Source organism: Sylvia atricapilla, chromosome 8 (genome assembly GCF_009819655.1).
Source record: "Sylvia atricapilla isolate bSylAtr1 chromosome 8, bSylAtr1.pri, whole genome shotgun sequence".
Classification (NCBI taxonomy): Eukaryota; Metazoa; Chordata; class Aves; order Passeriformes; family Sylviidae; genus Sylvia; species Sylvia atricapilla.
Genome location: NC_089147.1, coordinates 18,714,360 through 18,740,204, shown reverse-complemented (window position 1 = coordinate 18,740,204; position 25,845 = coordinate 18,714,360). Strand labels below are relative to the sequence as shown.

At 40.3% G+C, this 25,845-nt stretch overlaps 2 protein-coding genes across 2 annotated transcripts in view; both read left to right on the top strand.

The window, feature by feature from the left end:
• LOC136364479 (beta-microseminoprotein-like) overlaps positions 1–25,845 on the top strand; it is a 307,144-nt gene that overhangs the window by 16,884 nt on the left and 264,415 nt on the right. The window lies entirely within an intron of this gene.
• NPY4R2 (neuropeptide Y receptor Y4-2) lies at positions 15,887–17,303 on the top strand. Its single transcript, XM_066324498.1, has one exon. It carries the CDS (start codon positions 15,986–15,988, stop codon positions 17,117–17,119), a length of 1,134 nt encoding a protein of 377 aa, XP_066180595.1. The 5' UTR covers positions 15,887–15,985; the 3' UTR covers positions 17,120–17,303.

Below are 25,845 nucleotides of genomic sequence, written 5' to 3'. Positions count from 1 at the left end.
AACCATTTTGAAGTCAGGTCAGATTTATTTTTGTGCTTTAACCCGATTTTGAGGCCCACCATGGTGTTTAGTAATTAAGTAATATATTGATGAAGTTTCGAAATACAGAGCAAAGCAATAGACATCCGGCAGATCATATCTAAAGCCACTAAAGTCTTCTGAAGAAATGTTTTCAATGTGAGCAAGTTGTAATAAAATTATAGAGTTGATACTCTAGTCAGAGCCTTGGTGATATGGAGCCACCATCTCATCACCTCTGATCCGAGGGGGAACTGCAGCCCAGTCCCTCCAGCTCCAGGCCTCTCCTCAGAAAACACAGGATCCTTCTAGTTGTCAAAACCTTCCCAGGGCAGAATTGCCTCTCTGGCTCTGAGTCCCTATTTTAGTGAAACCACAACATGATTTGACCAGTTTACTTTGGCAACTTCCCTGACAGATGCAGGAGTGAGACAAACAGGGAAAGGAGGTGCTGAATGTTCCTCTCATTGCCTCATGGATCAAGCAGGGGAGGGACATTAACTGTTGCTGTTCCCCCATAAACCAAGGAAGTTGTTTGACCTAAATCAGTGTGTCTAGATCTGGGCTTTGAGCACTTCCAGTACAACAGAGCCCAAGGGAGAAGGCACAGAGGGAAAGCAGCAAGCTGACATAGTCACCATGGCTCAGAGGTCCTCAGCCTTCTTGGCCACCCCCCAATCTGAGAGAACTTACCCTTCCCTTGAAAGATGATGTGCTTAACACTGCAGCCACAGAAGACAACTTCATTTACATCTACACAACAGAGAATCCCCTCTTCTCCTTTTTTTAATCATTTGACATGGAAAATCTTGTTTGTCTCAAAAGAAAATGTCCGAGCAGGTCAGCAAAAAGATGAACAGAGTCAGGTTCAGCCTCTTCTCTGCTCCAGATCCCACAGACAACTTATCTCATATTTCAGGCTTTCATAAGTATTTGGGGTTTTTTTATTCTCAATTTGTCCAAAATGCTTTAAGCTGCCCCTTTGTTTTGGAAACAGTGCACACAGAATACTTTAATATATATTTCAGATTCAGGAGGTAGAGCTAACCGGCACCTCTGGAAGCAATAGCCGGGGTCAAACATCAGTTTCCTAGTTTATGTTTATATTTTATACATATAAATGTATTTGCCTATCTCAGAAACAGCAAAAATTATATATAAATTATCAATACAGTTATTTCTCTCCAAGGAGAAAAGAATAACTAACAAATTTTTAAAAAAATGTAAGTAAGAGAATAATTTGGAATCCACCAAGCTCTTCAAGTCAGAATTACTTATTCCATTTCCTTGCAACTATATCCTTATTAGAGATATTATCCAGTGTAACACTTATTTTTCTTCAAGACACAGCACAAGATCTGTCAAGAATTATAGCAGTGACAGAGTAGATCTGGCCTCTAGCTACACTAGACCCTAATCAATTGTTTTCAAGTCAAATAAAACCAAATTCACAGCATTATATGAGCTTTGTTATGTTTTCACCTTGTTGCCTTTGCTAACAAATTATTTTGAGCAACTAATTCCCTTCAAAGAGAATTTAATTTATATAAAGACTACCAGAGAAAGAGTATTTCCTCAAAACACTTCATTAGACACCACAATTGTTTTCTGCAGCAGAACTGCGCACAGAGAGCATGATTTACCAAAAGCATAAGGTTAGCACAAAACTTGACAGCTGCACTGCAAAGCTAAAAGAAAAGGAACTTAGATAATTCAGATCTTCTGTCACAACGAACAGTGGGCACCTCCTCCACAACTGTTACTTGACTCCAAATCCCTCAGGAGACCGCACTTGTTCTGCCATTGCCCCTTTTGTCCCAAAACCACTTTCCAGAGCAGCTTTGTTTCCTCTGATTGTTTGTCAATCAGTGGAAGCTAATGAGTTCAGGCATACCAATCAAGTGCCTAATTAAAGCCAGGTGTGCTAAAAGAGCCAAGCTAATGGAATTAATGCAACTCATTAGGCTGGGAATGCTCTGGTAACTTTTGAAACTTGTTATGCCTATGCTCCAATTCAATAAAGCATTGAATCCCTGCAGCCCTAATGTAGCCACAGTGATCTGTGCTAATTTTTCTGGCTGGTTCTGAGAGGCAGCCTCACATACTGTATGTTTTAACAGTCTAATGTCATGAAGGCCTGGACACCTATGATAAGATATGTATTGAAGGAAATGTCCTTTTTTTACTGTTGCAGAAAGAACACTGCCTTTGGTGTCTGATTCCAGCTGTGTTCAAGGCGGGGCATGGTTACAGTGAAATAAAGCTGGAACTTTTTCTTACTTTGCCTTCCTCAGTCCTTATTGCTTCTGGGCTAAGACAATACACGTCTCATCTCATTTTTGCTGCCAAAAAGGTGCTACCTGGTCATGCTCATCTGCCTCTAGTCCCCAGGCCTGGCTTTGCTCCAACCGCTGAGAAATAGGTAACTACAGCTAGTTCCTGCTGGCTTCTAAATATGGATGTAATGTGACTTACATAAAATCATTGAAAATATAATAAATCACTCTGAGAGCAGTGGAGTTTCCACACCAATGCACTGTAAGGATGACCTGTCCTGCACCTCCTCATAACAGGTCAGTTGAACAATAGTGTCCTTTCCCCGCTGGTCCTTGATGGCCTGCCAGTTCTGGAGGCACTGCTTTCTGGTGGTCAGGTTTCTCCACTGACACCAGTGCTGATGCAGAGCAACCAGTGTGTCTGTTGAGTTTCTTCAGATTTACACCAGCACAATGGAGTTCAAGATGTCAGTGCACAAAAGGAGCCTTTGCATTACTTTTTGAGGTGCCACCTTCTGATTGATGATCAGAACAGGTTAGAGCGTCCATTGGGAACACATTTACATCGCCTCCCTTTGCACTGACCATTGTTTCCTCACTGTATATAAATAGACACTACTCCTCGTTGTTATATGTGAGCAGCCCATGCAAGTATGGTAAGTTACCAGCTTAGTGTTTGTATATGTAGTATTTTTTATGCTGGATATATTTTTAAATTTGATTTTATTTGGAATAGCAGGACTAGTCCATAACTCTGTGCTAGACCTTTGGAAAAAACCTACTTAATTCTAAAAAAGTATTCTTGTTTTCTTTCTAGAAATCCTTGCTTGTTTTTTGCTTGATCCTTCTCTTCTCAAGAACTCTGTGTGTTCCTTCTCGCTGTTACCTTAGGCCAGCCAGAAAATATGGTAAGAATGGCAAATACATTGGACATCCCTGAAACATTAATTCAGAGATTCAAAGGCTTTTTATTTTTCTTAGAAATGTTGGAATAGCATAACACACTCTTTGCTGAGGAATGAGCCAAATAGCTGCTTACTCAGGAATCAACCTACCCAGAGGCATCTCTGGACTGAGAGATTCAATAATTACCCTCTGGGCTGATGTATAACTGAGGTACTTGCCTGTGTGGCAAAAACCCATGTACTTTTAAGTTGATTAATCTGAAGAGGGAACCTGACACTAAAATCAAAGACAACATAGCTGTTGTTTAAATTCAGTTTAGTAGTGCAAATTTAAGTATAATAAGAATTGGGGAGGAGGAAGGAATGAGAAAATAGAATAAAAACCTGTGTGTTGAGTATCAGAAAGGGCAGAACTGTCCTCCTGTAGCCATTAGCTAAGGGGTTTTGCAGATTCATTGCAATAGCAGGATAATATGCATCTGGTATGTGGTTGCAACATTTTACCACGCCCTGTCAAACACTCATGCACACTGCAGGAGCAGAGACAGGGTATCGTTTTGGCAAAGCACAAGGTTAGGCTCTGCCCTGGTGTGACTTTACAGAAATCGGTGCTGTGATTACGATTCCACAAACATAAGACCTTGTTCTATGTCTGTTGATTTACTGACTATTATGTTCTGGTGTGTTTATTCAGGGTGCCTTTCAGACAGAAACCTCTATGTTTTTGGTGCAGTGTGGAAGAATGAAGATTGTTTCCAGTGCAGGTGTAAGATGCATGCAATGACTTGCTGTAGCTTGTAAGTTTACCCAAATTATTGTTTGTTTATTCAGAAACTGATTGAAATATTCAGACTTCAAAAAACTCATGGAAGTCATGTACTGAAATGTCATACTCATGAGAGCAAAACTCTTTTTCCTGTTTCTCAGTTAGCTCTAATCATGACCAGCAGAATAATTGGTCAATCACAGAGACTTTTTGGGGTCTAATAGTGAAACACAGAGTGTTCTCAGCACACAGCTCTTCCTCATCACATAGCCCTTCTTTTGATATAGACACTAACGATGTGTGGTTCCCTTTAGCCCCTGTTTGCTTGCTCCTTCTATTCTCTAACTTATCTCTAGATACACTAAACACCCCACAACACATGAACTTGTGGGTTTTCGTAGCTCTGCATCAAACCAATGGCTTGCCTGCAAGCATTTATTCAGATATTCTAACATCCTTGCCATGCTGCCAAGAGCCCACATTTCCTCCTTACCAAAACAGGACATCCATGCTGATAATTTGCTTTCTTGTGTTTCTGCCCCATGGATGGCAGGGACTCATCAAGGAGAGCTGTGTCTTCCTGAATAGTGATGTGAACTGATGATCTCCCCATAAGACTAGAAAAATCCTTCTTTTAAGGGGAGGGAGAAAGAGTCACATAAATGATCTGTGAGGAAGACTACAATCCAAGGAACTTTTGGAGGGAAATATTCCCAGCTTTTCTCAGCCATAAGAGAGAGGGGGTTGGCCTGTGCTGAGAAGAAGCCCAGCTGGGAGTCACTCATGCTGAGATGATTCAAAACTCTTTAAATTGTTTATTATTATCAAGAAAGTTTTAGTTTGAACGGGGAAGGAAGAATTAATCTGTATTTTGCATTTTTGTGGGAATTTATACTAATCACTAACAGAATGAACAGTGAGAGCTGCATTTAAGGAAGAACAGACATTGGGAAATCACTTCATCTATTACTAGCCGCAATCGGGGCTCTGTATTCCTCCTGTACTTGTTATGTATATCCACAGGCCAAGTCAATCCACGATTGCTCCGGGATGGCTGTAGCTCAGTAAGTATCCTTCTCAGACCATGCCTCAGTTGCTGATTTTCTCTTTGCCTTTCTCAATGACAGGGTTTCAGTGCCCAAGAGGTATGATAGGGTGAACTGTGTTGGCCTATTCCACAAGAAAAGCTGTTCCATCCGAGTGGTGAAGAAGACCAATCCTGAGATTAGTTGCAAAGTCTACAATGGAGTTGGATAAGACCACATGATGCATTTCTCCTCTTTCACACCTACCCCAGGAGCTGAGTACACTCTGGATCTCTCCTTTAGAGGAAAGCAGCAAGCAGCATGGCTTCAAGAGAAATTAGTTTGCCTCGTGCCTTTCAGAGCTCTAATTGTACCATATCTATCTCATTTCTGACACTAGGTGGTTTGTCTTATGCACATTTGTAACCAAACTTTACCACAGGCTCTTTTCCTGTTGGGATCCTGAGTTAAATACATTTTAACATACATCAACTCTTTGTAGTGACTGATTAGTCTCCTTGAAAACAAGAATTCATGGTGTCTATGAATGTTTGTAAATCTAATTATTGATTTGGAAATAATTTAGCTTTTAAAGTAAGTATTTTATACATTGCTGCCAGACACAGGGATTCATTATGCTATTACACTTATTGACATTGCCCCAGTGACACATGTACTAGAAGAATGGGATGGAACAAACCAGAAAAAACAGCCCTTTGAAAGCCTCCCCTCACCTTGGTGCTTGTGTAGGTCAATCCATTAATGCAGATGCACAAGGGAACATGTTCTCCAGGAGATGACTGGTACATTACAAAAGTGGCAATCCCATGCCTGAGAGTCCAACCTACTGCAAAGAAATCCCATAAAAATAGCTCTGTAGCCTTCCATACCAGGGTAGAATTTCCTGCAATAATCTTGTTTGGATCAAAGTCCACTGACAAACAACCCCATGAAAGCTGTTTTTATAGGAAACCTAGACTATAAATCATGTTAGCCTGTAGACTAGGTATCACACACTGCCTGGCACAAAGTCCATAAAAGTAGTTAATATGAAAAACATCCTATAAAATCTATTTATACAATATTAAGAGCAATTATAAAAAGAGTGCCATACAGCTTAAAAGGCCCAGATAAATAATTTGAGTGTGTTCAGTTTATTCAACACTGATGTCACAGCTCTTTTCTTCATCTGCCTTTCCTCTACCTTCCTGAAGTGTACTACATTAAACATTTCATCTGATGCAAACAACAACTTCTTTCAATACCTGTTGTGGAAAACCATAATTACATGGTCTATTTAAAGTGTGGTGCTGAGAACACACAAGCAGAAAACCTGCGCATAATAAGGAAAACATCTTACCAATTATCAAAAAAACCCCTTCTATGGCAGTCAATAAGGTGATTCCAGGAAGGAGGTAAAATGAGAAATACAATTTATCTTCTTAAATCTTTGGGCCTCAGGGTTAGTTTGAACTAGTAACAGCTCCCTTGGATGACAGCTCTCTGTGCCTTCTTGGGACCAATGGCATAAACATCCCTGCCTCTGGCTATGAACCATCCAGTTTGGGAGGAGCAGACATCAGAGGGGCCCTCACTTCTCTACTTGAGGAGGATGAATCAGAGGATTAAATCCAGTTAGGTATAAATACATACATGTATAATTTTATATATATATATTTATGGAGGTAGACAGAGATACAGATACATATACAGGGGGTAATGCTATCAGCTTCCTAAATGCTAGATTCATTTATAAGGGCCTGTCTAGGGACCCCTGAGTAACAGGCCTACTTTTCTGAACATTGTTTAAGCAGTTCAGAAAAATTCCTGTGAAGATACATCAGTTTCATAACCTTCATTCCCCACGGAATGAAGGTTATGAACAAATAGAGGATGGCTGATAAAGGTTGCAATAACAATTCTCCTTCAGAAAGAGGTAGAGATTCTGACAAAATGAAGTCAACCCAAACTTCTGTGAAATATCTACAAGGATGCCATGTAGTCCTGATAAACTTAGCATATACGTGGACTGTGTACTGTTCCATGGTACATTTTCTCCACATGCTTTTGTCATCAAGTGCCTAGTACTATTCTTTGTGGACATTGTTTGCTCACTGTTTAGCAGTGCCAGAGAGAGCAGGACTCCAGATGCTGGAACACAATTAGATTTGCTAAATGTACTGTAGCAGAATTGGCCTCTGAAATTTCATGCTCAGAGGAAAGAAGGAGATGGAGTATCAGGGCTCCATGAAGGAAGGCTGATAGGGCTGAAGCTCTGACTCAAGAATGCTGGAGGAGACCCTCAAAGCATCCAGAGTGCAACTGGAATCCCACTGCTGTGACAATCCTGTCACTGCAGGGAAATGCTTAATTGCAGCCCAGTGAATGTTGGTTGGTAGAGGCCTTGCTGTCACCAGAACCACTTTCAGGAAGGAGTTATTTGGCCAGAGCAGAGAGGATTGCTTCTTCATGCACCTGTACCCCCTCGACATGCGTTGTCTCCATGGAGTCCAACTCTTTTTGTAACCAGCTGCAGAGCAAGCAGGACAGTTCTCCAGTGCCTCCTCGTAACAGGAGCATGTGCTGTGGGTGGAGAACAGGAACAAGGCCTCCTCTTGCTCTCTGGGAACTAGGTCAGCCCCATGCCACGCCAACTACAGTTTCTTTACCCTATGTGCTATCAACAGCAGATAGGACCGATCCATTGACAGCACTTGAATAGCAATAATTGGGACTACAGTACTTCCACACTGCTTCCCAATGTGGAATTTCCATTATTATGCACCTTCATACAAATGTTCTTGTTCATTTTACAAGTCTTAATGGGCTGGGATCCTCACAGAGACTCTTTACAGACTATTGTTCAGTAGTTCCCACTGGAAGTGAGTCATGGCTGGATACAGAACAGCCAGCTCAAGTACCAGAACCCCTTTTAGTAAGGTGCTGAACCCAGACCCACCTGAGGAAATTTGCATCAGCATCTTTGTCTTGCTGCTGTTCTCACTGCAGGGTAACTGCAGTGTTGTCCCCCCTATGCTGCAGTCTGGACAGCTGCTGCTGGGCAGCTCCAGCCCCATCACACCTCTTGACTTACGCTCAGTGGCTGCTAAATGTGCGTAAATCCCAGCTCCAATAATGTCTGTAGGGTTGGAATGACCCAAGTGCTGCTCTCACATCAGCTTATTAATAGTGAACATTTTCACTCTGCAGTTCGGATACATGTGGGAAGAACATATGTGCAACAGGGCTCGAATGCAGGCCCATTCACCTCACCAAAATGGCCAGAACTTTGCTAGAGAAGTTAATCCTAAAAATCTGTCAAGTCCCAGATGACATAGCAAGATGCTGGTGGCTAAGTAATTTCCTGATCCCTGAGCAGGAGAGCCCTGAGCAGTATTTCAGGAACAGTGATACAGCTGACTTGGAGAAGAGAGCAGATGTTTATTTGCTAGTTTGTAAACTCTGCCCCAATGCCTGAATGGAGAGAATAAAAGTGGCGCAATATATCTTTAAATGTTTGGAAGGTGTGGAGGCAAGGCTGGCTAAGGAATGCTGCAGCTGAGGGAAACAGAACAGCTTCACAAATCCAAATCTCCCTCAGGAAAGGGCCTGTCTGTTTCCTAATGGTTTTCCTCCCCTTTCTTTAATGCTTTGAACAGCGGTACAAATAAACATACGATAAATAAATTAAAGAAGAAACAGAAGTGTACAGGCCAGCCAAATAAATAATTTCAGCTTCTCTGTCTCCAGTAAGATCGGAAGAATCTTCTGCTTCCTGCAAAGCCAGCCAGAAGCTCAAGATCTGTGTGGGCTGATGCTTTCTCATCCTGAGCATAGCCTGCATAACCTTTTCCATTGCCAGATCAGAAAGCTTGTCTCCAGAGGTGCCTGGGTGAAGGGGAAGTGTTGGGATATGGGCTGCTGGTTCAAGCTGGTTCGTAAATAAAGCCTCTGAAAAGGAGGCTGGGAAAAAAAAAAAAAAACAAGTAACACAAAATAAGAAGCAGCTCAAGGAACTCCTGATTTAAAAATCATTAACCGTGGACAATTGTCCAGCTTGCACTGTTCATTGTATATATTCCAGTTCTATGCTTCTCTGCACTGTAAGACATGAGAAATGTCAAAATAACCTATATCCTTACTTCAACTTTGATTATTTCTGTAATGATGAAAGCTGTCTGCTAAGTTCTTGAAGTAGAAGATCACATCCGTAATAGCAATTACCAGAAAAAATGAAATAAAAAGTTCAGTATAAATGTAAAACTGTTTTCACTCTTAGTTTAGTTCATATGAGCCTGCACTTATTTTGATATTGAAACATTTGATTTCTGTTAACATACTACATGCCCACAAATAAAAATACCTGTTTGCTACAGCTGCTTATTGCAACCTTAGAAAGGCTCCAGAACAGCATTAGCCACTGGATTAATTATATAGCTGACCATGGCTTAGAAACATTTTTATATACAGACTAAAATTAGGTTATTCTGGTATAGCTGTTGGAAATATTCTGTTTGTGTATTTTCCCAAAGCAGGAGAAAAAATTGCAACTCTGATTTCCACCTTGTTTTTTGATGAGAAAGACCTGGGGGAAAAAAATCACAGAAATCTGGCACTTCTGCAAATCATTCTCCCCTTTTTATTTCTACCTTTCTCAGTGCTCTTATTTCTGAGTTCTTATCCTGAGTAACAGTGTGCCCCTTCCCCTTTCACAATCTAAGGACTTGTAGTCTGCACTCTTCTAAAAGAAAATTTCAACATCTGTCTGTGATGGAATGGAAAATCTGAGAAAGCTGGTACTGGCCTCTTAAGTATGAGGCAAAATTCTCTTTGGAGCCCTGCAGAAATCTTGCCTCAGCTAGAACAGGATTAGGCTCTATGTCTGTATTTTGTCTCTTTGTTTTCACTTGAGATCACACTAATGTGCAACGTAGGGGCATGCTGTGCTTCAGATACTTCACAGCTCTTTTCTGGAGTTGTTATTCCTCGCAAGTATCCCTAGAATTTGTATATTTATACAACAGCAGAGGGAGCCAGAACTTCAAAGTCAGACCAGAACCATAAAGCAGAATTCATTGGCTAAGTTGAAGGGAGGGAAGGACAGAGGGTGGGAGAGAGACCGGGAGAGGGAGAGAGATGCCATCCAAATTACCTACAGAAACAGCCGGCAGAGCTTCTCTCCTGGATTGCTAGGGCACAGGAGATCTTACTTCACTCCTACAACATTTCTGTCTTCTTCCAGAACAGAAACGTGCACCAACAGCAGTGATTCTCTCCATCAGTCACTGGTAAGAATTTCCTACATTATCTATTTCAGATTGCCAAGAGCTCACTTATCTTTATTACAGTTATCACCTGTTCTTTTTAAAATAACAGATGACTATGATAAATGAAGACTGTTTGACTTGTCATTAAAGGCCCAACCCTTGTATCTACTGAGCAAAGCTTTGCAACCTTTTGGGGTGCAAGAGGGAGATGGCAGCTTCTTGGGGGCATTTGCAGTTCACTGTGCTCCCTGCCACCCTGTGCTGTGACAGAAAGAACCTTCCTGGGTGCCTCTGGTAGCTGGAAAACCCTTCTTATCTCCTCGTCCCTGAGATTTCTTGGTCCTCACGCAACCAGTGCAGCTTCAGACAGGACACAACACATTACTCTCCACATATCCTGACTGACTGTCTGCTAAGGTATCCATTGCAATGGATATGGATTCACTGCTTCCTTCGCTAAAGGTCACTTTTGTAAAAATGTATTTTTTTTCTCCTGGGTAGCAAACATGTCACTCAGGCCATTACTCTTAAGAAATCAGGGACTAACTACCATTCTCCAGTCTGCTGATTTGCTATTCACATTTTACCTTTGTGAGCTGGGTCCATGTCTTTGGTAAGGTTGTTATGAATTTAACCAGAAAAATAAAATGTTGGAGTAAATGCTTCTGTAAAACTTCCCTGCTTTCTACACCATCAGAGATTAACGCATAACAAAATTTCATAAGCTCCAAAAAGTTTCTCTCTGCAAATTTACAGATCTGAGAGGGGGAAAAAGAATTCACTTTCCTGGATATTTATACCACCCCTTATGTTATAGACTTGTAACATGTTAATATACACAAGTTATCTATACTCTAATTATGCGGGTTCTAGAAATTTTTATCCTATATAGCTTTTCCAAAGATCTAAGATAGTTTCTCCCAATATTTTTGCAATACAGAGTTAAAATGAGGTGAAGAGTCCATCATTAGCTTTCACTGTAGTGAGTCCCTTATGGATTTAACACTGTTGTGGGGGATATCTGTGCAAACCCAGTGACATGTTTCCCATTCTAGTTTAGTGTTGCTTTCCTGGGAAGCTATAATAATAACAACCAAGTGATTTTTAGCTTTTCTTTAGTACGTAAGGTTAAACAGGGCAAATCTGCTTTACTGAAATAATGTCATTGGCACCCAAAAGGGGATACCACTATCAGTCAGTCCCCGCTACCTAAATTAATATCTGTAATATGAATTCTGCCATTCTGTGAAACTTTCCATTGCTCCGTTTTTTTGGTGTGTGTGTTTTTTTTTTTTTTTTTTTTTCCCTTTCTCCTAGCAAGCAACAGGCAGCTTTACTCTCAGTAATTGCTGTAACTCTTTAAATAAGTTATACATCCACCACATCTTTAGGAATTGCTTTTCTCAGATTGTCTTATGGACTGAAAGCAGCAGTTGTTTGAGCAACTATTTAATCTCTGAGGTAGATAAGCAAGTACTTATAAGTACCAGATAAAGAAGCCAGACACTGCAAACATGTTTTTTTCTTTGACTACTGTCTGATGTGGAAATTGGCTTCTACTGTCCAACTATGGGGACATGTTGTTTGATTACAGGCAGTGGATGATCATGATCAGCTTTGCAAAAACGACCCAAGTTTTCCAGTGGGCACATAGAGCTCAGCATCTGTAGCACTCCCCTGCTTTATCCTGCCTCCAGGAAAAAAGGTTTATAGGGCTTTTCATAGGATGACTTTCAGTCCAGAGGTCTCTCAAATGAGCAGTCGTGCATTAACTGCTTGAAGCCACATATGGTCTAGCAGTCTCCCTGAAACCCACTGAGGGTTTTATTTTCTTCCCTGACTTATTTCTGCAGAATTCCCTTTCCTTTAAGGAATTTTTCTGGGATATACAGAATAATGCCCTGGGGCAAGACTTTTGAGCTGAGTGATATTTGTTGGTTTAAAATGCTGTGCTGTTCACCAAAACAAACCATTCGAAATTTGCATGCTCTTCTTCCTGGCTTCCAACACAAACAGAAGAGTGATAAATAGCTACAAAAGATGTATGTGGGGACTTTAACTTACACTAAGATTAAAACTGAAAGCTCATTCTCTTCTGCCTTCTGTATCCTGTTAATTTGCTGCAGACTTTTGTCTTGCTTTTTAGAGAAGCTGTCTCATGCTGCATTAACTAGAGAAGAAACTCACATGAACATCTTAGTTTTTGTTACTGAACACTTCCTCAATATTCATTAAGAGTTTCAAACAGGATTCTTCTTTCTTCTTAAAAAGAAAAAAAAAAAAAAAAGGGCAAAGAAACCAAGCAAAAAGCTTTCTCCTTCTCTCCCTCAACAAACTGATTTAGGAGCTATACTTCTAACTCCTACAAGCCAAGTAAATATTGCTTCACTTTCTGGAAAAAAAAAGCTCTTTTTTCTTAGACCAGAATTTCATTGCTATGTTTTCTGGGTAATCAACAAACCTTCAGTACAATGAGGGGACTAACACCCTTGTTCCCACAGCACTGGTGATTTGCTATATTAGCTCACCTTTGATTCAAATGTCTAAAGAGAATATGCACACATTGCTTTTGGTTTAGAGTAAACTGAATGGCAACCAAACACCTTGAAAGTCAAACACATATTTGAGAGTGACTATCCTTGAGGATCCACCACTCACGGATACCATAATAGGATGCATGAGTGTAAGGTCACTGCAATATTTATTTTTCTATTTTTCTGGGATTGCTTTTTACATTATGGTTTCTGGAACAAGAGTTAAAGAGCACTGCAGACATAGGTGATCTATGCATTGACTTTTCCCAAGACATCAGGTTGGCAGGTGGTTTAAACCACCTCATCGTGCATCACAGATTCCCTTGAGATTCTGGACAACTCATGTTCCATCTCCCTCTCACAGTCCCCTTATCTGTCATAAGAGGGTGATAATTCCTTATTTACCTCTGGGCAGTACCAAGACTGAATGTCCAGGTGCTTGGCAGTCACCTGATGGGGGATACCATAGCACACAAGGTGTTAAAAGAGAGGGAGCTCCTAACCCAACAGCACACGTTACAGAGCCTTCAGAGATCCTCTTTATCCCCACCACATTTACCATCACTGACAAACACACAGCCACCCTCAGTCCTTCGTATTTCTCTTGGAAATATGCTCCATAAATCTGTAGGATCTGGCTTCTGGTTTACAGGTGGCTCCACCACCCTTTTTTTCCTTCAGCGTTATTAGTCCTCACTGATGCTTCAACATGTCCAAAAGTGTCTGGGACCCTTGAGAGGGCTTACTGTGTGGACACAGATGTTTGTAATAACTGCACATATTTTCATATTTTTCAAGTAACAAAAGAGAACCATGTGTTTGTTGTCGAGGATACTGTAGCTAAGGACATGAAGCTAGGACCGTAGTAAAAAGCTCATGTGTTTTGTTTACAGCAAAATCTATTTGTCCTGTCCAAATGCCAGGACTTATCTCTTCTGACTGGTACAAAATAATATTGCAGGCTGCCGATCCCTTTGCTCTGTTTCTCTTGCAGCATCTCCACTGCCAGCAATCATTAAAAACGATGGGGCTGGTTGAAGGTTTTTCATTCTATATCCATTTTCACACTGAAACAGACCACCATACCCTCCCCCTATGTGAACATGGAATCTGTACATCACCACTGCCGCTTCTTTTTCTTCCAGAAAATGTATCAATCTGTTCACATGGATGGGGCAACAACACAAAAATGAGGGGACAGAAGGAGTCACGCCTATATACTCAATTTGGAAAAAATTCTTTGCCCCTCCTTAATTAAGATTTAAACTACTGAGGAAATGAAAGACCATGAGAAAGAAAGGCTCCTGTATTTAGCTTGTGTGACTGTCTTGACTGCCTTTATTGGATACAGATAGATGACAGAAAGATAAAGAGAGATACAGTTAGATAAACCAACAGGTCTAGCAAAGTAGCAAAAGAAATTACTGTACTAATTTATTTTTGATGATCAAGGAGAACAATGATCCCAAAGCACCCTTTTATTTACTGCACACTATTGCTTTCTACAGTTCCTGAGAGGCAACATTGCTAGAAACAATAAAATTCATAATGGAAAGATAAGGCAAAAAAAAAAATAGGTATAGGATAGTGGCTGCATTTTTGTACAGTACTGGTAATTCTTAGGCATGTAGCTGTCATCAGTTAATGCTACTCAATTAAAGTGAAAAGCTCACTATACCATGTTATTTATGTATTCATACATTGATAATGGGTTTTTTTTTTTGAATCTTAGACATTTTTTAGCACCCCAAAAACTTGTTTGAGTGATATTTAATCACTGAGGAAGGGTCATGCAGTGGTTAAATAGTGTCATTCCCTGAGTATTTATTTACTTTTCATACTACAAGCCTTTGTACAGCATGGAACTGCCTCTGGCCTGATGAGAACTCCCAGCAGAGTCAGATTTTTTTCTTTGATTCCTGGACACAGAGGATTTGGACTCGAGGGTCAGGATTATAAAGTAGCCTTTGCTATGGCTCACGGGAGTCATCTGGGAGAGTGGAGGCAGTCCTCTGACTGAGATTTCCAAAAGTATGCAGCACCAATTAACTCTATGGGTTCGGGTCCCTGAATTCCACTGAAAGCCCCAGCTCATGGCTTGCAGTAGTGATTATGAAGCAAACCTATCTGTCTGTGAAGGAACACTCTCTGGAAGAGAGAACGTGCTTTTACAACAAACTTGTTAAAAAAAAAAAAAAAAAAAAAGCAAAATTATACTGAGGGAGAATGAACAAAAATCTTCCCAGAAAGAATTAAAAGACACTATCAAATCACTCACTCTTAAAGCCAAAATCAGAGAACTGGACTCTTTTTTCTGATGAACCCTGTCATGGTCATGTTAGGGGAGATATCAATGCTTCATGGACACTGGAGCTCATCCGGAATGAGGAAGCAAGATATTTGGACTGCAGTTCCCATGACCTATCACAGCTGTGTAGAAATTGGAAAATGTTGAAATTAATTTGAATTATTTTAGACTTTAAAAAAATTTTCCCATGATATCCCTCCAGAGAATGAGCCTGAATTTTTGCATGGTGATTGCCTCGCACATATGTGAGTTCTGGCTGCAATTACAAATGCATTTCACAGAAGATATTTTAATGTTGGCTTTGTGTAATACGACCTGCTTTGCACATTGATATTTAGCTCAGCTGAACGTAAATGCAGCCCCACAATCACCTGTTCCCAGTTTTGGATCAGAACCTTGCAAAACCAGATTTGTACACAATTTTAACCCTGGGTGGATGGGTTTTGATCTAGTTTTCTCGTATCACCACTCTACTGCATTAGTGATGTTCAAGATACCACACTGAGTAAAATAATGAAGTTAAGATGTTCTTAAATCCATGGGACAACCTCACAATGAATAAACATAGTCATAACTCAATAGAATTGCACAGACTTTCATACCACAGTGTAGCAAAGGGCTCCATTTTATGATCTAATAAACTATGTAAGAGAGAGTTGCAGAATATACACAGAATCCCTGGCATTTACTTCCCTGTCTCCCTCCTTACCCTTTTGATTAATTTCTTGCAGCATAACTAAACATATTTTTTCTTTTCCTTTCCTTTGCAGATATACCAGGACCTTCCACTGCCAGACAGAACAGATATAACACTTTTAGGCTGGCTCCAGAAGACCCAGACTGTGTTTAACTACCACCCTTTTGGATAAATATTTTTGGGTTCAGGATGAATAAGACAAGGGCTGTTAATGATGTTTTTCATTTCCTGATCAGCAAGAACTGGAGCTCAAACCGAAGCTTTCCAATGAACATTTCTAATCAGTGCATGAACATCACTGACCTTACTGTCTTTCTGGCCACCTCTTACAGCTTGGAGACTATTCTGGGCATTGTGGGAAACATCTGTCTGATTGCTGTCATTGCTAGGCAGAAGGAAAAGGCCAATGTCACCAATATCCTGATTTCCAACTTAATAATTTCAGACTTGTTTATGTGTCTTGTCTGCCTGCCTTTCACTGTTGTTTACACCATGATGGACTACTGGATATTTGGAGAAGTCATGTGCAAAATGACCTCTTTCACTCAGTGCACAACTGTGACAGTGTCAATCCTTTCCCTTGTCCTTATTGCTCTGGAAAGACACCAGCTCATCATAAACCCGACTGGCTGGAGGCCAAATACCTCCCAAGCCTACCTTGGAATTGGAGTAATTTGGACTTTAGCATGTCTCATGTCCCTACCTTTTCTGACCACATCCATCTTGTCTAATGAGTTGTATGAGAAGCTCTCACACTTCATGAATTTTTCCACTGATAAGGCAATATGTATCAACTCGTGGCCCTCTGAGCAGCACAAACTCATCTACACTACCATTTTACTGCTCTTGCAATATTGTATCCCTCTGTTCTTCATCATCCTTTGCTACCTGCGAATCTACTTACGCCTGCAGAAGAGAAAGGACATGTTTGAGAAGAGTGAATACAGCAACCGAGCAGTCCAGCTGAGAAGGATAAACATTCTGTTAGCATCCATGGTTGCTGCTTTTGCTGTTTGCTGGCTACCACTGCATGTTTTCAACACCATTGTGGACTGGAATTACAAAATAATTTCGCCTTGCCACCACAACCTCATCTTCTCATTGTGTCACCTGGTAGCTATGGCTTCCACCTGTGTCAACCCTGTTATCTATGGTTTCCTAAACAGCAACTTCAAAAAAGAAGTGAAGTCACTGATTCTGAGCTGCCAGCATAATTCAGTCACTGCCTCAATGGAAGAATATGATCATTTGCCTTTATCCACCATGCAGACTGAAATTTCCAAAGGGTCACTGATGTTGAACTGCAGGCACAATTCTATCTAATGAGCAGAAAACATTTCAGAAGGGTGCACTGACACCACACACCAATTATTACCTGTGGGTATATAAAGCAACTGGTGATGCCACAGCTGGGATGTGAACAGGAAACCATCACTACCTGATTTTTGGAAGAACAAGCAAAGTAATGCTGTAAGTCTTCACAGCTGCTGCTGTGGTGCACAAGTTTTTCATGTCAATGAGGTGGCACAGACACTGAGGAGACTGGGCTGATGTGTAAACAGCTGCTCTAGGATCAGTAACAGCTGTGGGCTGCACAGAGGCTGACACAAGGTTCGTCAGTGAACTCCTATCTCTACCATGGCTGCAGTAGAAAACCAGATTTCCAGTTTCAGCACTGCCGGCTGCCAAAAGTTGTGTTGGAGAGGACTCTCTCAGTTTTTCAGTATTAGTAAGATTTTTATGCACAGCTGACACACTGGTGGAACAGAGATATGTAAATATCAATTTTTTTTTTTTGCTTTACCACATCTTACAGCCCATTAAGTAATGGTAATCTTTCAGATCTTCACATAAAACAGCTACCTGTTTCTATGAAACTTCACTCTTGCCATAGGCTTGAGAATAGTCATTGCCTCTGCCAGTAGGGAAAAGGAACAGTGACCCTTGTGTGTAAAGAAGACAGTCACTTATGAGGGATGGCAGTAAAAAACCTCTTATTCAATGGATTAAACTCAAAATGCATTGAGATGATACTGAGAACTCCTTCTAAGCATGTGAAAAACAGTTGTAGATCCACATGGAAATGGAGTCTGGTTGAATTTGTAGTTCCTGCTGCTGTCAATCACAAAGCTCTGCACTGCTAAAACTTCAAGCCATGATGGTACAAAATGGCCAGATTACAGAAGTTGTTGCAGGACTTGATAGCAACATGACATTCTGCTTCAGCATCTTCCTTAATTACAAAGTATCTAAGTCAGAAGGTCAGAATGAGCATGAAAATCTGTTTGTGGTAATCATGTGTTTCCAGAGTGGATACACTTCCAAAGAAATAAGCATATACACGCTGAATTTCAGTTTTCTTAAAAAACAAAACCCGATGTCAGATATCAATCCCACTCCCTGGCATCAGCAACACAGGTGAAGCTGAAATTCCAACAGATCAATGGAAGGTCAATGAAAATACACAGGTGGGATCCAGGTCAGGCTGAAGCCAAGCCACATGTAAATAGCTAGTACTATCAATTGTTCTAGTAAAATGAAGGTCCTGATTTTTTACAGCTGTGTTATTTGTAGCCTTTGTTCATGAAACCTACAAACTGTAAACTCATTTTAACCTCTGGAGCCAGAGAAATTGCTCAGTGACTACTGAGAAACCAAGGCATGCCCAAGAAGGCCATACTGATGTACAGATGTAAAAAAACCAAACCAAAACAGATAGCAACTGCAAAAATGAGACCAACCAGTTCAATATTAATGAAACATTGAAGCATATTCTGTCCTGATTTGCTAAACTGACCTTAGCAGAAGACCAGACTAGGTCATCAGCTGAGGTAGTTTCCAGCACGAATTGTGCTATGATAAGCAGTGGTTATTTGTTGCAGTCAATAGGTTTGCATGGAGCTGAGGATATCCAATGTATAGTCATGCAAACAACTAGAAATTCCTTAGCTGGCAGACCTCTGATTAGACAAATTGGTATAAAGATAGTTGAGGAAAAAACTTCTTCCCATGCTGTGAACTGACAGGAATATGGATGCTGAGCAGAGTATCTGAGGACAAGAGCTATGTTATAAGCATATGTTACAAGGCAGCAAGAACTATCAGTAAGTAAGGGATCATATCCCCAGCTGGCAGAAATAAAAGCTAACCCCTTACCATGAGCTGGTGCACAGATTTCAGTGGTAAAACTTGAAGTTTGCCCTTGAATTCTTGTGTGCAGAATCTTAGACCAGAAGCTTATTTGATGGAGTAATTCTGACCTGAACCTGTATATCTTAGAGACTGTGTGTGTGATTACCTTTTGTATCTTCCTCAACTATGCGGCAAGACATTTTTTCTTTTTTTTCAAATGGATTTCAGCTTTTTTATTTTTTTTGTTACTTGCTATGCCATGCTGAGAAGTTGTTTCTCTGGATTAGTTTGCATGCAATGTGATTTCTGGACTGGACATTGAGTCTACTAGAAACACAGAACAAGAGGGCTCCTGTTTTATCTTAGATACATCTTGAAATTTGTTGCTGTAGCTAAAATCACCATGGGATGCTGAGTAGCACAAAATACAGTAGCTCCTCCTAATCAGTGTGGTTTATATCAAAACTGTGCTATATTGCTTCAGGGCTTAAATACTGTTTCAACTTTGTCACTGTTTTGCATTTAGAATGGATTTAAGTAATTGAGTAACCCTCTCTGTTTTTTGCACTTGTTAGAATTCCAGCATTTAGCTAGCTAAGTTGTCTGTAAAACTATCATAACAATACTCTACTAAACACAAACACAGAAAATTACCTGCTGCATGGTCATAGGTATATAACTTTTCAAGCACCAGTGTCTTAAATGGAAACACAATTACCTTTAGCATTTGCACTTCCACCAACCTTTGTCACTAGTTCTAAGTGAAAACATCTGGTAAAGCACTTACAGGGTATCAGAGACCTGCCCCTAGAGCTGTGCACTGGCACTGTGCATCAGCTCCCAGGTTTTCCTGCAAGGGTAGAAATATGAGCGAGATCTGACACTGTTTAACTGTAACTCATGTCGCCATTTGTTTCCATGAACACAAGTGGATACATAAAGCAAGCAGAACCAACTTTACACAAATATAGACAAACACAAACGGATGTTATCTTCCCCTCGTGATTAAGCAAAGTGTCAACTTTGGAGTCAACTACTGTTTATTGCTAACTGACTTTGGACTGGATAAATGACAGGATTTAAGCACTAAAAGCCAACAAACTGCACCCATTCATCTAACTGCAAAAATGCAGATCCTCAGAACTCCCAACCAGCTGCAGTCTATTCATCTACTTACCATCCTGAGATACATGTTTTTCAACCCCTAAAATTTCCTAAGTAATAAACAAACTTTAAAGAAAACCCAGAAAAATAAATGTATCTAGGTACCAAAGGACTGAATATGTAACAAGAAAGGTGCCTGTACCAATTCTTTATTTTGTGCATACACCAAAGCTTATGCTGCACAAATGCAGTAGAAGATACTACCCTGTTAGTTTTTAGAAACTGCTGTAGCAACTGCTCTCTGTTCCCTTTGAAGGTAAAGTCACAAGGCTGGGTGCAATTATGCCTGCATAGCTGAAAGAGCCATTTTATTTGTCACTTTGAGGCTTTATGCAGCCAAGGGAGGCCAGGTTTCTTTGGTCCCAGCAGAAGGTAACAGAACAGAAATAGCTTACATACCTCTTACCCATCTTTAAATAACAGATACTGTTAATGTGTAAGGAGCATTGAGCATTTTTGTGTTCATTGTGTACAGCGATGGTTTTGGGTATACTCTTTAAAGTTCTTCTACTAAGTCACAAAAGCAGTGTTGGAGAAATAGTCAGGAGTTATGCAAATTGTGAGTTCCTACAATTTTGAGACCTTACACTGCCTTTTAGAAACAAGGTTTTTCATAATCTTGCCTCGTGTGACACACTCTAAGAAGACAGTAAGATTTTCAGAGCAAGAGAACAACTTATTTCTGTGATATAAGTAGTACACTGCAGGAAAACATATCATAACAAATAAAGTAATATTGTCTGTGTCACTTCTCTGTGCCTGCTTCTGTAAAATGATGTAAAATATGTCCCCAACTAGTGTTTATTAAGAGAAAAGAAGTGTATAGTGTGATAAGAGCCACTGATATGTGAATGACTAATAATTTGAGGACCATGGTGCATGCAACCAACAATGGAGGACAGGTAAGTACCAAAAATTCAACACAGAACACTGGAATATTCTGATGCCAGAGCTCAAATAATATTCACAGATTTTTCAGATTGCACAGGAAGCTGGGCCCTTTGTGGCACAGTATACTGAACCCTGACCAGAACCACAGCCAGAAAGTAACTGACACTCTGGAATGAAAACCAATGTGAGACATTTAACAAAATTCTACAGAACTTCATAAAAAGCTTTGACTGGAATAAAAGGATTGGTAAATTTCTCTGACCTGGATTACCTGGCTTGCCAGCAAGTAAACCAAGGTGCTAGAAATGACTGCAGATTGTGCTATAACCAGATTTGGTTATTTACACTTACACACAGAGGAAAGAGCGCAATAGCAGTATCTGCCTGCCTGCACTGTGCTGTGTGGCATAAACTGCTGCAGTGGTTGGCAGCAATGTTGTGACAGCCATCACTCACATCTGCTGTGATGTGTAGGTCTGCTGTGTGCAAACACAGAGCGCACACACAGCTGAGGACTGACAGTCTGTGAGAGATGACTGTGAAATAAGATGTGGTCCTGAGGACCACGTCAAAGATCTTTTGGCTTTGATCCATGTGTCTTCTCACAAGATCACCTGGCATTTCATTTTACAGGCCATTCTCTTCAAGTTTCTTATTGATCAAACATTGGGCTGATTTTTATACCAGTACTGATTTCAATGTAAATTTTTGATGCTTATCACAATGTGCAATCTGGGTTTATATTGTATGAGCATCAGTATTCACAGAGCTTTTATGATCTTCCCTCCCTTTCTCAGTTTGCTCTATAAAGTCACTTCTTTGAACTCAGGCAGTCATAAGTAGAATAAGCCTGAGATTTATACTTCTGTACTATGCCTTTCCTGCCAGACAATGGTCATTAGGCCTTAGTCAGAATTATTTTGTTATCCTTCCAATAAATGCTTATATAAGCCCAGTAGCAGCACAGGGATTTTATGATGGAAACCTGTGTTGAAATCTAATTCCAGAGATGTCTGCCTTTTGTTATTTCTTTTTAGAACTTCAGTTAGTAAGGCTCACCACCCCTTTGTAAAACAGTACTCAGGTAAATAGTGCTATAGTATTCATCATGTATGACAGAAAGTATTTTGTTCAATAGAAATTGCAACAGAGATTACCAGATACAATACTTAAAAAATACCCATGATACACATAAAATGATGGCATAATACTATTATTAGTATGTACTTTTAGTGGAATATCACAAGATGCAAACTGATAGTAGAAAGATGGATTTTCAGTCAAAAGGTATGAGAACATAGAGAACACGGAACTTACACTGTAACTCTTTAAAATAGGACTAGGTTTTGTTCTTAAATTCCCAGATAAAAAATTCTGTCCTTTGAATATAGCAACTTCAGTCCATGAATTACTGTGTCTTACGCAGTCTATGAGAATATGAATCCTCCCTGTTGGGAGCTAGTGGGCAAATACTACTTGAGCATTCATAAGTATTTGTCTTTCCATTTCTGCAAGGTGTTTGCATGTAAAACACACTTGTCCAATGCCATGCCTTTAGTAAGCTAACAAGCATTGATTCATCTGGTTGATAGGCTGACTTAATGACTAAAATCAATTACATGCACCATATATATTATTATGTTAAAGACAGATTGTAGAAAAGACAAATGTAGCCACTTTCTGAAAGACCCTGCATCCACAGCAGAGCACTGAAAAACACAGGTAAATTTTGTTCTTCTCAGCATGCATGTTAAACTCAGAGGGATTTACACAGTCAAGCAGAGAATTTTGTTTAGACTTACAAACACAAAGACTGTTCCAGGAGCATAATGCACACGTACCCACCCCCAGGGCTATGTTTTGGGAAGGCTCCCAGGCTATAAAAATAGCAGGAGCTGGCTAGCACTGTGGTTTTTAAAAGAGTGTGGTAAAGGTTTTTGAAGCTGGTGAAATGAACTAATACCACCAGTCCCATTTAAAGCTCAGTGTATGCTGAAATCCATTAGGGAAACGCAGCCACACGGTCCCAAATTGCGCAATGTCCTTTCATCATAACCCATATTTCCACAAGCCACCTCAGAAACCCCACACGGCATATGACACAACACACAGGCATGCACAGCCTTGCTCCAGACAAACTCATCTCCCTGAGCACACAAAAAGGTCTTCTGTTAAACCTACAAACTGCTAACACAGTTCCTCTGCCTCAGAAATAGTCTATGAAAGGTGGTTCTTGATAGGATGAATATGTTTTCCATGCACTGCAAGGAGAAGCTCCATGGCACTGGAGTTGCGTTCAGCATCTGGGTGAGCTGCTTACAGACACTCTTAAATAAGGAGCATCTTATTGTTTTGTGGGAAGGAAGCAAGGAATTACTTGGCTGGAACCAAAGAAAGTGTGTTCTACCTGTATTCAGAGCAACAGGCAAAGTATTTGCAAACAAACCCCTGATCCAGCACATGCTCAATTATTTGCACTGCAGAATGAATATATTACAGTACAGATTTGCAAAGGTTAAGGTTTAAGTGAGGACAATTTGAGGTCTTGTGCTTCATAACATTTTCACTGATCAGTTTTCCACAAACCACAACTGGTTAGAATTAAAATATCCAAAGCATTCCAGGATTAAAATATACATAGGTTCGATCATAAACACACAGTTTCTCAGGATCTGGGCCTTGGAACAAATGTACATAGTGCATTTTAAAAACAAATTCTTAAGAAAATAGATTTTTATTTTGAAAATTTTCAAACAACAAGTAACAAGGACAAAAAAAAAAAATAGTCCCTCATTCTGCAAACAGGTTGAAAACAGTAAAAAAAAAAGTTTAGTTAAAATTATGTGAGGAATATGAGTGGTTTTGTGTTAAATTTCCTACTGTCCAGTAACTTCCTAGGTCAACACATCGGTTTCACTAGAAAGAACAAAAAGGAACAGTAACGATAAACAGCACAAAGCACACGTGAATGCACTGTTGTGACTGGTAAATGGTGTGGCTTCTGGCAGTTCCGAATTGCTGATAATTTTGCTTTAGTTTGATAAGAAGGAACGTGTCTTTGTTTCAACCAGCTTAACTCAGTATCAATTTTTATAAATAGAATTCACCTGATAGAGATAGTAGGCAGCATCTGAGCACACAGAGAGAGTATTTGAGCTTAAAGGACAGGTTTAAGACATTAACCATAATCCTCTTGTATCTAGGAGATCATGCGAAGCCTTTATTAGTTTTTTTAGACTTAGAAACAAATCAATTGATGCTGTTGCTATGATTCAGCCATCAGCTTGACTGGCTGCATTCACTCTTGTCTGTATAGTCTGTTATTAATGTAGGGAATGAAAATAACCACTCTGGTGCTTATTTTAAGCACACTTATCAGCAGCAGTCTCCTATTTTATGCTAAGAGCAAACACTATTTAATATATCCTTTTATAACTAAATACAAATTGCTAAGAGGTATGGGGTCAATTAGAGGTACCAGCTTCCAGGAACATCCATTCTTTATCAAACTTTTTTTTTTTTTTTTTGCTTAATAGCATTTATAATATCTATTCAGGAAAACACTGTCAACTGTTTTAATAGAGGTTTACAAATCACTGCTTTGTTAGGAAAGAATGTCTGTGTTGCATCCTCTGTTAATATGCTTCAGTTGTAAATAACTGCCAGCAGCATCTCCTACAATAAACTCCAGGCCTCCCAGTGCCATGATGATACACAGAAATTAAGTGTAGGCAACTACTCTTAATTTCCACCTGCAGGAACACACGAGCTAGAACATCACTGGATGTTTTCCTACATGCCACAAGGACATGCATGGATGTTCACACACACTCACAGTGCAGACACAGCCACACACCTGCTCTTTGACACACAAGACAGTGGAGATGTGCAGAAAACTAACTTTTAAGAACAGAATACACTAACAAATTAAGTAGGTATACACTTTACCTTTCCCTTTTCAGAACCCTGAAGACACAGGCAGACAATTTTGTATGTGTGCTACAAATACAGCTTGCTGCTGCTGAATAAGCTGTGCAGGGAAGTGAGGAGGGGTCTTACATCAGCTGCTCAGAAGTCCAGTGAGAGTGTCAGGGAAGGCCATGGCCTTGTCCAAGCTGCTGATGCACACCTGATGGAGCAGGGGTTTGGGAGGCACAGGCTGGGCAGCTCCCATTCTGCAGGCAGCCGCAGGGACTGGGAAGGTGAACTACTCATCAGTGGTGACAAAACCAAATATTCCCACATGGTCACAGCAGGATTTCAGAAGGACCAGGGAAGTGATGCAAAGCAGAGGTCTAAGGTTAGGCAGGGCTCTGAGGATCATTTTTTGGAGTATAGATACCCAAGCTCCATCTAGATCTAATATTAAATTCAGCTCCAAGGTGACCAGCAGAAGTCACACAGGGAGCTTGTACCTGAGCAGCTGCTGAACCCAGTTCTACACCAGCTCACTAATCAATAATCCACTTCCACCTTAACCACACCTAAATCTCTGAAAACTGCAGCTCCAGCATGTTCAATCTGGAGTAGACTCAGGGTAAGAGCACTGGAATGGAGATGGGGATGTACAAGGTGACCTGAATAAGTATGGGCAGTCACGCAACTGGAACAATTAAAATTATTCCCCTTCTTGGGGAGTCACTTGATTTTATAATTAACTTAGTTTGAATAAGTTTATTTCTTGCAGGCTCTGTAGTACTAATGAGCCACTCAGCCCCTGAGGAGCACCTACCTGTGCAGAACTTGATAGATACGCTTTCATGCAATTTTAATTCTTATTTGGTTAACCATTAGACCTCCTAGACCCTACCTAAAGAAAGCAAAGGTTTTGTATACTTTGTCTCCATCAGAAGGGGACCCAA

Coding starts and splice junctions, on each gene's coding strand:
- NPY4R2 (XM_066324498.1), top strand. CDS start 15,986: ATGAATAAGACAAGGGCTGTTAATGATGTTTTTCATTTCCTGATCAGC.